This window comes from Curcuma longa, chromosome 13, assembly GCF_044706935.1.
Source record: "Curcuma longa cultivar G26 ecotype Majalengka, Jawa Barat chromosome 13, ITB_CL_G26_1.1, whole genome shotgun sequence".
In the NCBI taxonomy this organism is placed as follows: Eukaryota; Viridiplantae; Streptophyta; class Magnoliopsida; order Zingiberales; family Zingiberaceae; genus Curcuma; species Curcuma longa.
The window spans coordinates 7,976,777-7,993,356 of record NC_133873.1 but is presented as its reverse complement, the minus strand read 5'-3'; the positions used below and the strand labels follow the sequence as shown (position 1 = coordinate 7,993,356).

The following is a 16,580-nucleotide window of genomic DNA, read 5'->3' as shown; positions in this document are numbered from 1 at the left end:
GTGTGGAACATTCTAGACCCGACACCTGGAAGAACGGTATCTGTTTATGCATCCTCGCGCGGCGCATATCGGATAAGGACTTCTGATTGGTCTAAATAAATAAATATCTTTTTCTGGGTCCACAGTGCTTGATATGGGCTCGTTGTTGGGCCTTTGTGGGCCGGCCGCACCGTCGAAGCCCACGGTCGAGTCGAATGCTTCTATTTTGTTTAATAATTTAAGAATTATCTGAAAAAGAACGGATGGAAATTATTGTTATGCATATACAAATTATTTAAAAATATTATATATATTTGTTATTTTATTGGGCAACTAATTAGAGAGGGCCTTGCTAAATAATTTAATAAATAGTTTGTTAAGCCCGGGGGCTCAGAGGTGAGATGAGCTCCTTACGCCCCATCCTCAGGACATAAGTTAAGTTGATTATTATGAGACAGATTTATTGAAGTAGGTAAGAGTCGAATCTCGACGAAGCCAAGATAATATCCTTTCTCATAGTAGCCAACAGCAACTTTCCGATTTAGCTCTTTACAAATGGTCGTGAGGTAGACCGTCTGAAGGCGCTGAGGTGGCAGATTCTACCTTTTTGCTGAAGAGATGAGCTCCTTAGACAATAAAAGTTTAAATTTCACCTAAAGTACATTACATCTAGGGAGTTTTAAAAATTTATGATGCTAGCGAATCCATTTACACTTCTCGATTTACCTTGATGATCATGAAAAATTTCTATAAAATCGGACCGATCACCTCTATAATTCATTAGACCGTAAAGGCAACATGATGGAACAATGAGGGTGAATAAACTAAGTGAGTTGATTTACTTGGCAAGCTTTTTTTTTTATAGGGTTGTGTATAGGTGAGTTGTTTAAGTGGGGTGGATCAAGTTAGGGAGCCCAAGTTACTCATAAAAATACACAAACTCTAATTAATCATAGATACAAAAAGCATATGCTACATGAAAAACTATTATTGGAAAGAATAATCTAACAATCTGTGTCTAGTTAATTAGTTAGCTCGATGATGAATCCATATTTAAGAATAAAATCAATAGAGTTCGATATGATGATGTAGATTTTATCTCGTTTATACTTTCAACACAGACCTTATCCCGTTGCATTTGGATTAAGGATTCTATGTCACGTATTAAGCCTATTGATGTGGAATGCCTTGTAAGAGGATATCAATCACTTTCATTTTCTTCCCAAGAATCACCTCTTAAAAGAAAGAGGATCTAGATTCTTGTTCGATGGATCCCGTTAAATAAAACATAATAAGTTGCTCGAACTAACTCGATGAGTTAGCCAAAGGTGACTCAAATAATAGTGATCCAATAAGATGACTTGACTAGTTCAAGATAGAGCTAACGCATCCTATGACTTAGAGTGAGATTGATATCGATGTTAAAACTTAATCTTTGCGTTATCAGGGAAGAACACCTCCCCATCCTAGCCATCACCATTACATTCGACCTCACGATCGGTACGACATGTTCTAGGGATTTCAACAATATGCAAATCTACATTACATAGAGGATCAAAATTTGACAAAATAATACAAAGAACAAGAGTTAGTCGCCACCATAGCAAAATTCCCTCTTTAAGTTTCATGTTGCACAAAAATGCAACAAAGGGGACAAACTTTGGAAGAAAGTTGGGGTTTTTAGCTTCTAGAGATCTAAAAAAAAGGGACAAAAATACTGAAAAGGCAACAGATATCTGAGTAAAGAATGCGGAAAAAGTTGTGGATTGCTAACCCATTGATCGCCTTTGCCACTCGTTCCAACTAAGGGTGCAAAACCAAATTGAGCCAAATAGTTGAGTTCAAGTTTAAAAAATATACGTGATATTTGAATTCGATTCAAAAGTTTGAAAATATAAATGATTATGGTTTAAGTTCGGTTCAAAATGAAATTTGAGCTTGAGTTTGGCTTTAGTACTTGATTCGAATAAAATTAAATTATAATTTGAAATGATTTAAATTCGAGTTTGGTTTTAATTATTTAAATTTTAATTTAAGTATATTTACACTAAAGTTATGAAAAAATGAATAGAGTTAGGTTCTAACTCGATTCGGGAGCTCCTCGTGAATAATGTTTTTTTTTCAAAATTGTCAAAGAGACATTCTACTTTGATTTTTTTTATTAAAAGGGCGTACCAACCCTTGTAAACTAACACAACTATCCTTAAGTATCATTCTCATTATTATCCTGCCTATATTATCCACTTAAATTCTAAATTGATCGGACGAGTTACAGTAATTACGGTTTCATAGCTGCTACAATTGAGCTACTATACAATTGTTGTTGGATATGATTTTGCAAGGCAAAATTAAAGTGCCATCGATCATTGAAAGTCTGATATGACTTCAAAATCGAAATCTACGTTTCGCGTAGATAAATCTAGACTATTAATTTGCTCAAAACCGATTATGGGTGAATGAGAAATTAATTGGCTAAAGTGGTGTCCAAAATAATATTAAGGGAAAGATGGGATTTTAGTCCCACATTGCTAACCGGCGATAGCTAATGTTTCCTTATATGTGTTGCTGTGTTAATGAAGTTAACACAAGAAGCACAGGTACTCTCTATCCATGGGCGAGCTGGTGCTCGCACCTGTGAGCCCGCCACCCGCCACGTGCGCATGTGCGCATGTGCGCATGTGCGCTTTGTAGGCGCACTTTGCACTTCGCGTCGTCGTGAGGAGCTTAATTTATTGCTCCGGGTAACATTGCAGTGCCTGCGTGGCACTCGGGTGACGTGTCGGGCGCGCATGTGACGTGGCATTGCCTGTGTGGCATCCGCGTGGGCAAGTAGAGGTGACTGTGTTGTTGATTGGGCAGGCAGATGGCAACCGTCGATCAAAGAGGTGTGATGGATCGCTTGTGATGCGATCTGGAGCGGTGGATCGCGAAGAGTCACGATCAGACCGCTTGGGAAGAGACTTGATCTGAAGCGTCGGAGTGAATGGATCCAGATCCGATGGCTGATGGTAATAAGCTAGATCTGAGGGTTGTGTCCCTCAGATCTGATGGATGAGATTCGAGTGGGCTGTGTGAAGGGTTACAACCCTTCAAATTGGACGATCCAGATCGATCCAGCCCAAAGAACACATCCTCTCTTCAAACCCCTTTGATTAGTATAAATAGAACTCTCCAGATGGTGGAAAACTCATCGAATTCATCGATTCAAGCCTTCCTTGTGCATTCATCCATCTAGTGCATTCGGAGTCCAAAAAGCCTACGAGCAAGTTCGTCGGTCTCGAAATTTGGAGTGCTACTATTCCGAGGCGATCGTCGTTGTATCTTGGGAACGAGTTGCTGCTATCCGTTAGCACCAGTAGCGGAGCAATATCGTTTACGGAGATAGTGTCTAACACTAGCCTCGACGATACATATCAGTTTGCGTACTTCCGGAGCTACCGGAGTCAACAGTCGTAAACGATATTCGTGCAATCTGATATGGCTACCAACGACGTTCCGACGACCGTTCCGACGGTTCCGACAACCATTCCAACCGCCATGCCGCCGACATCAATTCCGCACGGAGAGAAGCCGGAGAAATTCAACGGAGCCGACTTCAAGAGATGGCAGCAAAAGATGCTGTTCTACCTGACAACGCTAAACCTCGTACGGTTTTTGCGTGAAGACCCGCCAGCCGCTACAGATGGTAGCAAGGCTGCTAGCGATGCGTGGTCACACGGAGATTTCCTATGCCGAAATTATATTCTCAACGCATTGGACAACTCGTTGTACAACGTGTATTGTTCATTTGAGACGGCAAAATCTCTGTGGGAGTCACTTGAGAAGAAATACAAGACCGAAAACGCCGGACTGAAGAAATTCATCGTCGGACGGTTTCTGGATTTCAAGATGGTGGATTCCAAGAGCGTGGCATCTCAAGTCCAAGATATGCAATTAATACTGCATGATCTGGATGCCGAAGGAATGAAGCTGAACGAGTCATTCGCGGTGGCCGCGGTAATCGAGAAACTCCCTCCGTCATGGAAGGATTTCAAGAATTACCTCAAGCATAAGCAAAAGGAGATGGGACTGGAAGACCTGATCCTGAGGCTACGAATAGAGGAGGATAATCGAAAGTTATCCGACTCTAGAGGAACAAAGCGGACTATCGACGAGATGTCCAATCTGATTGAGCCGAACGCCAAGAAGACGAAGCAGTTCAAAAAGAAGGCTCAAGTCAAGAAGTTCAAGGGCTCCTGCTACAACTGTGGGAAGTCAGGCCACATGTCCAAGGAGTGCAGACGCCCAAAGAAGCCAACCAGCGGGCCAAAGAATGCAGCGAACCACGTCGCAACCTCTCTTGAGGACCTGGATCTCACTGCAGTCGTGTTCGAAGCCAACATGGTGGACAACCCGAGGCAATGGTGGATCGATACTGGAGCAACCCGTCACGTCTGTTCAGACAAGGATATGTTCTCCAAGTATACCCCGATAAATGGAAGAAAGCTCTATATGGGCAATTCCATGACATCCCCGATTGTTGGACTCGGGAAAGTGGTTCTGAAGATGACGTCTGGGAAGGAGCTAACTCTTATTGATGTGCTTCATGTTCCGGACATCAGAAAGAATTTAGTTTCTGGATCGGCACTTGTTAAAGCCGGATTCAAACTAGTGTTCCAGTCCAACAACTTTGTACTTACGAAGAACGGTGTCTTCGTAGGTAAGGGATATTTGGAACAAAATTTGTTCAAAATGGTTGTAATGACTGTACACCGTGAGTTCAATGGTAATAAAATAAAAGCTTCCAGTTATATTGTTGAGTGTTTCAATTTATGGCATGATCGTCTTGGGCATGTCAATAATAATACGCTGAAACGTCTCGTCAAATTAAATTTATTACCGAACGTCAATGTTGACGAAACACACAAATGTGAAGTGTGTGTGGAAGCTAAATTGACGAAACTACCTTTTCATTCGGTGGAAAGGTCAACGACTCCTCTAGAGTTAATACATAGTGATCTATGTGACTTGAAATTCGTGCAAACTAGAGGAGGTAAAAAGTATTTCATTACTTTTATCGATGACTGCACAAGGTTCTGTTATGTCTTTCTTTTAAGAAGTAAAGACGAAGCTTTAGAGGCGTTCAGAACCTATAAAACAGAAGTTGAAAATCAACTTGACAAACGAATTAAAATAATTCGTAGCGATAGAGGTGGAGAATATGGTGCACCGTTTAATGAATTTTGTTCAGAATCTGGCATTATTCATCAAACAACGGCGCCTTACTCACCTCAATCGAATGGTGTTGCCGAACGTAAAAATCGGACACTAAAGGAGATGATGAATGCCTTGTTGATAAATTCAGGCTTACCTCAGAACTTGTGGGGGGAAGCAATATTATCAGCAAATCACATTCTCAATAAAATCCCTCACAAGAAAAGTGATAAAACTCCATACGAACTATGGAAAGGCCGCGAGCCATCGTACAAATACCTGAAAGTGTGGGGGTGCTTGGCAAAGGTCGAAGTACCTAAACCAAAGCAAGTAAAGATCGGACCTAAAACGTTCGATGCGGTATTTGTCGGATATGCCCATAATAGTAGTGCATATCGTTTCTTAATTCACAAATCAGACATTCCTGATATTCATGTGGGAACAACCATAGAATCTCGGAATGCGATATTCTTTGAGAACGTATTCCCAAATAAGAAGGGAAACGTTGAAAGTGATAACAACGGAAGTTCAAACGGAAATGACGTTACCGAACTTAGTTGTTATAAAAGAACTATTGATGATCAAAGCGAAGAGCCACGTCGTAGCAAACGGGCTAGAGTTGAGAAATCGTTCGGGCCAGATTTCATGACTTTTATGTCAGAGATGGACCCAAGAACATTAAGTGAAGCTCTCTCTAGTCCCGATGCTCCAATGTGGAAAGAAGCTGTCAATAGTGAAATCGAGTCCATCATGAATAATCATACTTGGGAATTAGTAGACCTTCCTTCTGGTAATAAACCATTAGGTTGTAAGTGGATACTAAAACGCAAGTATAAAGCTGATGGATCGATTGACAAGTATAAGGCCAGACTTGTAGCCAAGGGGTACAAGCAAGAAGAAGGCCTTGATTACTTCGATACCTACTCACCAGTGACAAGGATTACGTCCATACGAGTGCTAATAGCCATTGCAGCACTGTATGACCTTGAAATACATCAAATGGATGTTAAAACTGCATTCTTAAATGGTGAGTTGGAAGAAGAAATTTATATGGAGCAACCCGAGGGGTTTGTGGCTCCAGGAAATGAGAAGAAGGTGTGTCGACTTGTTAAGTCATTGTACGGACTTAAGCAAGCGCCTAAACAATGGCACAAAAAATTTGACAAAGTAATGCTGTCAAACGAATTCAGAATAAATGAATGTGACAAATGCATTTATGTCAAAAACACACCTGAAGGATATGTAATCGTGTGTCTATACGTAGACGACATGCTAATAATGGGTAGAAATCATGATGTAATCATGACTACAAAGAAAATGTTGACCAAGAATTTCAATATGAAAGATATGGGTCAAGCAGATGTTATATTGGGAATTAAAATTCTCAGGACATCTGATGGGATAGTTTTGACACAATCCCATTATGTAGAGTCAGTATTGAAAAGGTTCAATGCGAATGATCTCTCTACAGTAAAAACACCTATGGATCTAAGTCAACACTTAGCGAAAAACCATGGTGAACCCATATCGCAGTTGGAATATTCTCGGATAATAGGCAGTTTGATGTATCTCACAAACTGCACACGTCCGGATATTGCCTGTGCGGTCAACAAGCTAAGTCGTTTTACGAGTAATCCAAACGATACCCATTGGAAAGCATTAATGCGAGTTCTTAGGTATTTGAAATATACTATGAACTATGGATTACATTATGGAAAATATCCCGCTGTGTTAGAAGGATATTGTGATGCTAATTGGATATCGGATACAAAAGACTCCAAATCCACTAGTGGATATGTATTCACGATCGGTGGGGGAGCAGTATCTTGGAAATCCACTAAGCAGACGTGCATTGCTCGGTCAACTATGGAATCCGAGTTTATAGCACTAGACAAAGCAGCTGAGGAAGCTGAATGGCTGCGGAATTTCTTGGAAGATATTCCGAGCTGGACGAAACCTGTGTCTGCCGTACTGATCCACTGTGATAGTCAATCGGCGATTGGAAGAGCACAGAGTAGTATGTATAATGGTAAGTCACGACATATACGTCGTCGACACAATACCATTAGGCAGTTGATCTCGAACGGAGTGATTGCAATCGACTATGTCAAATCCAAAGATAATTTGGCAGATCCCCTAACGAAGGGACTAAGTCGAGATCAAGTATACTGCTCATCAAGAGGAATGGGATTAAAAATCTACAACTGAAAACGACTGTAGCGGTAACCCAACCTTGTTGACTGGAGATCCCAAGATCTTGGTTCAATGGGATAACGAAGTTACAGAAGTTGTGTTACAGCACATGAGATATTTTATCTCTATCCCAATCCTAGGATGAATTTGTGCTGTCCTACCACATGTAGTGAGGTTAAGCTTATGCTTTTAATGACTTCTATACCTTATAAGGTGGAGTATGGTAGGATACTCTTGATAGAAGTGTCAACTATGTGAGTGTGAAGACAGGCCGCTTCAATGAAACACTCATGAATCTAAGATGGTGTCCATGGCCGAAACGGAACCAACCATGAGAACCTAAAGTAGGTGAGATAGGTCTCTGTGTGGATGTTATTGTCTTAGTATACACCAACAGCTGAGCAGTTCAAGACATCACGTTCACTGCGCAGCCTAGTATACTCGATAGCATTCCACTACGGAAGGTTCAAAGCCACAAGCTACCTCTCCTGATGCAGTGACTTATCGATTGGACTCTTGTAAAGTGTCAGCATGCATACATACATTGCATTAATTTCCATTCATGTGGGGGATTGTTGGATATGATTTTGCAAGGCAAAATTAAAGTGCCATCGATCGTTGAAAGTCTGATATGACTTCAAAATCGAAATCTACGTTTCGCGTAGATAAATCTAGACTATTAATTTGCTCAAAACCGATTATGGGTGAATGAGAAATTAATTGGCTAAAGTGGTGTCCAAAATAATATTAAGGGAAAGATGGGATTTTAGTCCCACATTGCTAACCGGCGATAGCTAATGTTTCCTTATATGTGTTGCTGTGTTAATGAAGTTAACACAAGAAGCACAGGTACTCTCTATCCATGGGCGAGCTGGTGCTCGCACCTGTGAGCCCGCCACCCGCCACGTGCGCACGTGCGCACGTGCGCATGTGCGCATGTGCGCAATGGGCGCTTTGTAGGCGCACTTTGCACTTCGCACGTACGCGTCGTCGCGAGGAGCTTAATTTATTGCTCCGGGTAACATTGCAGTGCCTGCGTGGCACTCGGGTGACGTGTCGGGCGCGCATGTGACGTGGCATTGCCTGTGTGGCATCCGCGTGGGCAAGTAGAGGTGACTGTGTTGTTGATTGGGCAGGCAGATGGCAACCGTCGATCAAAGAGGTGTGATGGATCGCTTGTGATGCGATCTGGAGCGGTGGATCGCGAAGAGTCACGATCAGACCGCTTGGGAAGAGACTTGATCTGAAGCGTCGGAGTGAATGGATCCAGATCCGATGGCTGATGGTAATAAGCTAGATCTGAGGGTTGTGTCCCTCAGATCTGATGGATGAGATCCAAAGAACACATCCTCTCTTCAAACCCCTTTGATTAGTATAAATAGAACTCTCCAGATGGTGGAAAACTCATCGAATTCATCGATTCAAGCCTTCCTTGTGCATTCATCCATCTAGTGCATTCGGAGTCCAAAAAGCCTACGAGCAAGTTCGTCGGTCTCGGAATTTGGAGTGCTACTATTCCGAGGCGATCGTCGTTGTATCTTGGGAACGAGTTGCTGCTATCCGTTAGCACCAGTAGCGGAGCAATATCGTTTACGGAGATAGTGTCTAACACTAGCCTCGACGATACATATCAGTTTGCGTACTTCCGGAGCTACCGAGTCCAACAATTGTAACAATTATGAAATCGTAACTGCTATACAATTGTAGCAGTTACCTTTTCGTAGTTGCTACAATATTAAAATAAATCTTTAAAAAATAATTAAAATTATTTAGAGCTTTCGAAAATGCTTTAAATGATATTTTTTGAGCTTGAAACTAGACTGTTATAGATTTCACCTCATAATAAAATATAGATTTGAACGAACTTCGATTTGATATATTATGCATCCGATAGTTCAACCTCGAGTCAAAAATTATCACCTTTCAAAATTTATCCGATCATGACGAGCTCTTTTCCCTAAACCTTACATATGTTGTATCAGCTACGAAATCATACCTACTATAACTATGTGGTAGTTCTTCTGTAAAAAGGTGGAATCTATCACCTTAGCAGCCCTACACAGTCGGTCCCATGACCATCTATGAGGAGGTAAATCAAGAAATTGCACAAGTTAGTCACGACGCAGGAGGGTATTACCTAGCTTCGCCAAAATTCAATCCCTTGCACTATTCTATAAGTTTGCTATATCGTAACCAATTCAACCTTGCCCTCAACTATGTGGTAGTTCAGTTATAACAGATGTGTAGTTATTATCATTTCCTAACTCCTATAATATATCCCAATTTAATGCACTTATCAACATGTCAGAAATGAATAATATATCAAAAAATATTTATGTAAAGAATTGAAGAGCCTTTTTAATAAAAAATAAAAAATAAAATACTCTTTTAAAAGAAAAGGACGCTCTTTTTTATTTTTAATTATTAAATAAAATATTATATATTCTAATTTAATTTGAAAAATTATCGATCATATTAGAATTAAGTAATTTTAAATATAAATTAAATATTTTTTAAATTCGTTAGAAAATTCACGAACAATCTCGACTCGTTTCTACGCTAGTCACACTGCCACCGGCGACTTTGCCTCCTTCTCATCCAATCACACGCGTCGATTCGCCGGGACCATTCTCCCCGTGATATCCCCAAAAGCGTACATGGCTTTGGACACGCGGAGGGTCTCCATTGGCTCTGTCCAACAACAACGCCTGGTGGGCCGAGACCAGCGGATGGGCGACGACCTGCAAAGCCAAATGTCGAAAATGCCCTCATGCAATCCCAATAATCACCGCTCTGATTCTCCCACTCCGCCCGACTAAATTACGGAAATGCCACTGCTGGCTGCGCTCCGCCGACACATCCACTGCGGCGCGTGCAGGGATCCGCTGGGCCGACCTGACCACGGGCGCTCCGAATTAGACCTTTGGGCGAGCGACACCTGTCGCTCCGGACCCCCGAATGCGTGGCTGTCGGTCGCTCATCGCGGCGTCGCGTGAAGGCGGATTCGATCTCGACGAATGGCCGGCTACGCGCGGATTCCCCACCCGCTTTGTACCTGCCTTGTGAATGGAGAGCTTTTATAGCAAGAGTTTTTCTATGCTGCGCGACGGAGATTTACGCGATCCGTACGCGACAGTCCGACGCTAGCCACTTCAGCCGCCGTCGCCACGCCGTCCGGTCACCGGAGACCGCCGGACTGGGCCCGATCGACAGCCCACTCGGCGCGCCGATCGGGCCCGATCCGGCGACCGGCAGTGGTCGGACGGCGAGGCGACAATGGCAGGTCAGGCGCAGAGAATACTGTGCATTCTCACTGACGGCCAGATTTTTGCGATCACATGTAATGGATGGTGATCTTGATGTCGCGCACGCACGCGTAGGAAGTCGACGCGCAGCATAACAAATCTATTTATAGTAAATAGGGCTGAATTAATTTTGTAAGTAGATGGAAGGGTAAAATAGGAAATGGACACGCAGGTATTTATTCTTGTGACGATGGGTCGAAACGAAGGGGACAGGTAATAAATAAGGCTCTTTTTCTCCCTTTCTTTGGCGCGTATATAATAACCACAGCACAGAGAAGAGGAGAGAGAGAGAGAGAGGGAGAGAGGCGGAGGACGAAGAAGAGGGGAGGAAGGATCGCCGGCGAGGAGAAAAGGGACTCGAAGAAGAAGAACCGGCGGAGACTTCAACTGAGACGGCGATCTATTTGATATACACTCCCATTGCCGGTCCTAATCCATCGCGGCGACCTAAAACAGTCCGGAACCCTCCCTAAACCCCTCCCCCGGCCAATCGCCGCCCTCCGCCGCCGATCCATGCTAATGGAGCTCTACGGAGGCGGTTCTAATGCCGAAACCGGTCTCGAAGGTACCTCCCCTGATTATCTCTTTTGGTGGTTTGGTTTTTAGCTCTGTAGCCGGAGATTGGGATGATGTGAAATTTCCTCTCTCTCTCTTTCTTTTTGTGCGATGAAGAATCCATGTGGCGATTGGGGTTCGGCGGTGGAGGGGAAGCACAGTACCCGGAGCGGCCTGGAGAGCCGGACTGCGCCTACTACATGAGGACCGGAACGTGTAGCTATGGGGACAAGTGCCGCTACAATCATCCCCGGGATCGTGCATCCGTAAGCGTTTTGTTGAAAAAAAATTTGAACTGCTTCACGCAATGGTTGAGTTAGCCCTTTTGGAGTCTCTTTTGACAATGTTGCAGTACTGTTTAACTGCTTGGCAAATAAATGGATTGCCATGAAGTTGCTATTTTGAGTCACAAAATTTACAGAACTTCAAAAATAGTTACTTGGATTTTCATATCCTGCAGTTTGACACTTGCGTTACTAACTTTGGTTGTTTCTAATGCTATTATTAGTTGACTGGAGCTGGCAGGACTGCTGCGGTGGAGTATCCTGAGCGAGTTGGTCAGCCCGTATGTGAGGTACTACCTTTTATTAGATTATATTTCAATCACATGGAGGGCGTTCATATAAAAAATTACCTTTTGTTCAATAACTTGCAGCACAACAACTTGGACTGAAATTTTGTGCATTAGTGATTTTATTCTGTCTTGTACTCTTATATTTCTATATTGTTAATGTTGTGAATGTCTTCTGTAGCACTACATGAGGACTGGAAATTGCAAGTTTGGTTCTACTTGCAAGTATCACCACCCTAGACAAGGAGGCGGACCTGCTGGAGTCTCTTTAAATTATAGTGGATACCCATTACGACCGGTTAGACTTTCAAGTTGCAGATGCATTTAATAGAACTAATTACTTGATTTGTATACAATCTGAAATTTTTGCTGATGAGCATCTTTTGAGGTTGATGCAGAGTGAGAAAGAGTGTGCCTTCTACATTAAGACAGGACAATGCAAGTTTGGTGCTTCCTGTAAATTCCATCACCCACAACCTGCTGGGACATCTGTCACCTCTCCTGCACCGTCATTTTACCCAACGGTGCAGCAAGTATCAGTTCCTTCCCATCATCAATATCCAACTTATGTTGGTTGGCAAGTTGCTAGACCTTCTGTACTGCCTGGATCATATATGCCAGTATCTTATCCTCGTATTCTATCGCCTGGAATTGTTCCAGTTCAGGGCTGGAACCCTTATGCGGTTTGTAGAAGTTTTAGTGTTTGAACTAATAATTATCAGGTGCCAGTATCTTATTTCATGGCATTTATGCTACCCAGGCACCAATTGATCCCGCCTCATCATCTTCTGTTCAGCAATCAGTTCAAGCAGGACAGATATATGGATCACCAAGCCAATTATCTTCCACAAAACCAACTTTGCATGGACCTCAAATATCTACGTTATCATCTGTTGGGCCTTCAAGCACTGACCTAAGGGAAAACAAGTTTCCTGTGAGACCTGGACAACCTGAATGCCAATTCTACATGAGGACAGGGGATTGTAAATTTGGGGCCATGTGTAAGTTCCATCATCCATCAGATTGGAGCATGCCGAGGACTAATGTTGTACTAAATGCTCTAGGCCTCCCACTTCGTCCGGTACACATCTACACCATTTTATAATGTAATCATGCTAAAAACAAATGAGCTAATGACTTACCGAGAGCTGAAATGGTCCCTTAGATATAATTTCTTATACATCTGAAAGTACGTGCTCGTATTTCATAGTCTAAAGCATAATGCATTTCATAGCATGTTTATCCAACCTGTTTTATATGTTATATCAGCTAGGTGAATGTTAATAACCTTTAAGGTCAGAACTATGAAATTATACATCACCTCAATTACCAATTAATCAATTTCAGGATCCTTATTCTAGGCACAATTTTAGGGTAACAATTGAATACTAATTCTTCATTTTTTTTGTTGAAGGGAAAAAAGACGAACATATGGTACTTAGAAACATTGCCTTGGCCTCTCTAGCTGCTTAATAAATGAGAAAAACATAGTATGTGGTCTTTGATAGGTTTTATGTTGGGTATTTAATTGGCTGTTATGAACAATACCAAAATCAAACCCAAATTGATATGAAGAGTTGGAACTAAATTGACACAACAGAAGGGATAACTATCTTGCACAAATAAATAACTGCACGAATTGGAAGATTTTGCACAAGGGGGATTGAGGTCCTTTTAAAGACTACAATCAAATTATTATAGAAAACATACTCTTTTAGGAATAAAATAACTTAGACTTCTTACCAAAACTTTCATACAATCCTAAACAGCACAACTGCCAACTTGGAAACCATATTTGAAGACTTATTCTCTTAAAGAGGTGATCTTACCAAAATAAACTTTTGAAAATTTAGTTTTTTATAAATAAATTTCCTAGTTTGGATTAGTTTGTCCACTGAAACAAATCATGATTTTAAGTTAGTTTCCTAGTTTGCATTAGTTTGTCTACTGAAACAAATCGTGGTTTTAAGTGACAACATGGATCATATACTAATACATGCCCTGCATAGTGACTGATTAAATTTAGTATTTCTCAAATAGTGGGACTAAAGTTTACTTAAATCATGTCAGACTAGTCCAACCCACTGTTACAACATGGTATATGCTTTCTTTCACCAATAGAAAAACGACAGAGATTGTCGTGTCATAAAATTAATCATATCAAGATCAAAAGTAGTGAGACAAATATTGTATATAAGAGGCTAATTAACTAATATAACCTAGCATGAACTTATTGAACTTTGTACCTTGTTTTCTATGTATATATTTGTTATGTGCTTCTCTTCCATGTCAGTTAATTAGTTTGTGCTCATTCCACACACCATCAGCGCATCCTTGATAATTGCATTTGATTTGAATTTAGAACCTTGTGTGGATAAGGTTTACAGCACAATATGACCAAGCAATTCTTTCCTTTCTTAATCTTTTGCCTTTGACATTTGGTACCAAAAGTTGAAGGCACCTCTTGATCCCTTTTGTCAACTGTAAATGCCTCTTCCAATCCTTTCTACCCCCTCTGTTCTCTTCCCTGCATGTCTCCTTGCAGTGATGGGCCCTATCACCCCTCTTGGGCAGAATAGTACCTCCAAACAGCCCCCTTTCTCCACTCCTTCAGAAGCCTCCTTTCTCCAACCCCTCCCCTGATTGGAACAGTGCTTCACATCTCAGCTGCTTCTGCTTTCTCCTTTTCAGTAGATAAAACCTTTGCCTTTCTGTCACCTCGAAGAAGCAGTCATTCATAGGTGATTCTGCCACTTTCCAAAAACTCTTGTTGAGGAAGGTCGGACCAAGGTCCTAGTTGACTTGGCACAAAAAGTGATAGTAAGATTTAGAAGAAAAGAGAAGGCGCAAATGACCACTTAAAAAAAAAAGAAGAATTGCAAAATAATAATTTCCTTTTTTTTAGAAGAAACTAAGATAAGACTTAATGTAAAGTAAAGTTGTGTACAATGGATTTTTCCCTAAGATCTTGTATTAGTGGGAGTTTCACGCATCGAGCTATCCTTTATGTTTGGTATAAGCGAGATTAGATGTCATAGAAAGTACATATTGTTTTTATTTTATCCTAAAAAGTTGTGTTTCATCGTCGGATTGTTAACTTCATTTCTTGTCTGGATGCTATGACTGACAGGGTGCTCAAGCTTGCTCTTACTACCTGCAGCATGGTTTGTGTAAGTTTGGACAGACATGCAAATTTGATCACCCGATTTCAACCTTGAGCTACAATTCATCAATGTCCTCTCTCTCCGATATGCCACTCGTCCCTTACCCTACTGGATACTCCGCCGCAGCATTCACCCCTTCAACAGCCAGAGAGCTGCAGCCTGAATTTGTTGCTAACCAAGAGCATTTCTCTTCCAGAATGCCATCTGAGAACTGACCCAGCTGCAGCTCTCTCACTTCAACCTTTCATTCTTTGCATCGTCATTGTTCCCACAGACGTCGCCAAACTTCTTTCGCAATAAGCTAAGACTGATGCTGATGCGGCATTCGTCGGGATCTCTTCCCCTCCCTAATAAATGCAGGAGCCCTTCAGTAAGCTGGAAGGCCAAAAATTCTTCAGTCGAGGAATCCAGGACATTCTCTTCAAACAGGTGCAGTGACTAGCAGTTTACCCAGTAAGCACTTGTAAAACTTGCTTGATTTTTCATCGAAAATTATCGATCGATCGGTCCCGTTATCTATCAATGATTATTTATTCTTCTAAGATTCTATATGTAAACATTGAGCATAGTCATGTTAGGACTTATATCTGATAGACTCACCTCTGCAACTGCATTGGCATATGGTATAAGATCTGTTGATGAACTGAAGTTTTTTCTATTCAGACTTGTGTTCATCTGAAATCATCAGATGTGGGTGACAAAATGGTAACATTATCGACAGATAATGTAAACATATGTAATCTTAAATTATTTGAGTATAAAATAATTATTAAGATAGGAATGAGTTATTTATAATTAAAAGATTTAAATATTTAGGATCATTTTATAAAAAGATGAAGAGGTTGATAGAGATGCTTGAGATAGTTGAAATGGAGTATTGATGTGGCGGATCAGCTCGATCTCCATCAACTCGGCTAGCTTGACCTTTGTCACTTCGGCTCTCTTGGTCATCACCTCAGCCAGTTCACTTTGGCTATCTCAACTCCCTCGGGCCTCTCGGGCTTGAACTCCTTTCCTTATCTTAGAATGACAAAAGCTTTCAAGCGTGTGAAGTCTGTCAAGAAGATCGGGAGGGTTATTAGGTTGTCATACTTGTCCCTCTCAAAGCTCTCATGTTTGAGCATAAAGCTAAAAGAGGAAGAATAATCAAGGATGTCGAACCTTAGGGCAGTTAAGAGGTTGGCAAGTTTTGTCCTTTAGATGCCATGCTACTGGCTCGGTTGTCAGTAATGCTCAGGATTTGTCTCCTCAAGCACAATCAAGGTCTGCCTCCATGTCAGCATGGAGATTCCTTTCCGTAGTATATAATCGATCGGCTTGCAGGTATGATCTCTCTTGAAAATTCTCAGCAATTTTCACGCATATTTATACTTTTCTCTCTCTACTGACTTGAGTGTCGGAGTAATCGGTCGGGAATCTCCGGCATCTTGTTAATTCGCTCGTTCAATTTTTTTCTTCCTCAGGTTCTTCGCTCCGACGGGGTTCACATCGATTGAGGTGGCATATTTTTATTTGGTGGTTTGACTGTCCATGACATCCAGCCGAAATAAGTATATTAGATATTCTTTGTGACCTTAAGATATTTTTAAAATTTTAAAAAGTTTTAATTAGGTGATATGA

At 41.4% G+C, this 16,580-nt stretch overlaps 1 protein-coding gene across 1 annotated transcript; it reads left to right on the top strand.

Moving 5' to 3' along the window:
- The first annotated feature begins 10,972 nt into the window (after positions 1-10,972).
- LOC141844092 (zinc finger CCCH domain-containing protein 58-like) lies at positions 10,973-15,618 on the top strand. Its single transcript, XM_074732090.1, has 7 exons — positions 10,973-11,235; positions 11,343-11,491; positions 11,734-11,799; positions 11,978-12,094; positions 12,195-12,479; positions 12,557-12,877; positions 14,927-15,618. The coding sequence occupies exons 1-7, from the start codon at positions 11,184-11,186 to the stop codon at positions 15,173-15,175; spliced, it is 1,239 nt and encodes a 412-aa protein (XP_074588191.1). The 5' UTR covers positions 10,973-11,183; the 3' UTR covers positions 15,176-15,618.
- The last annotated feature ends 962 nt before the right edge of the window (positions 15,619-16,580 follow it).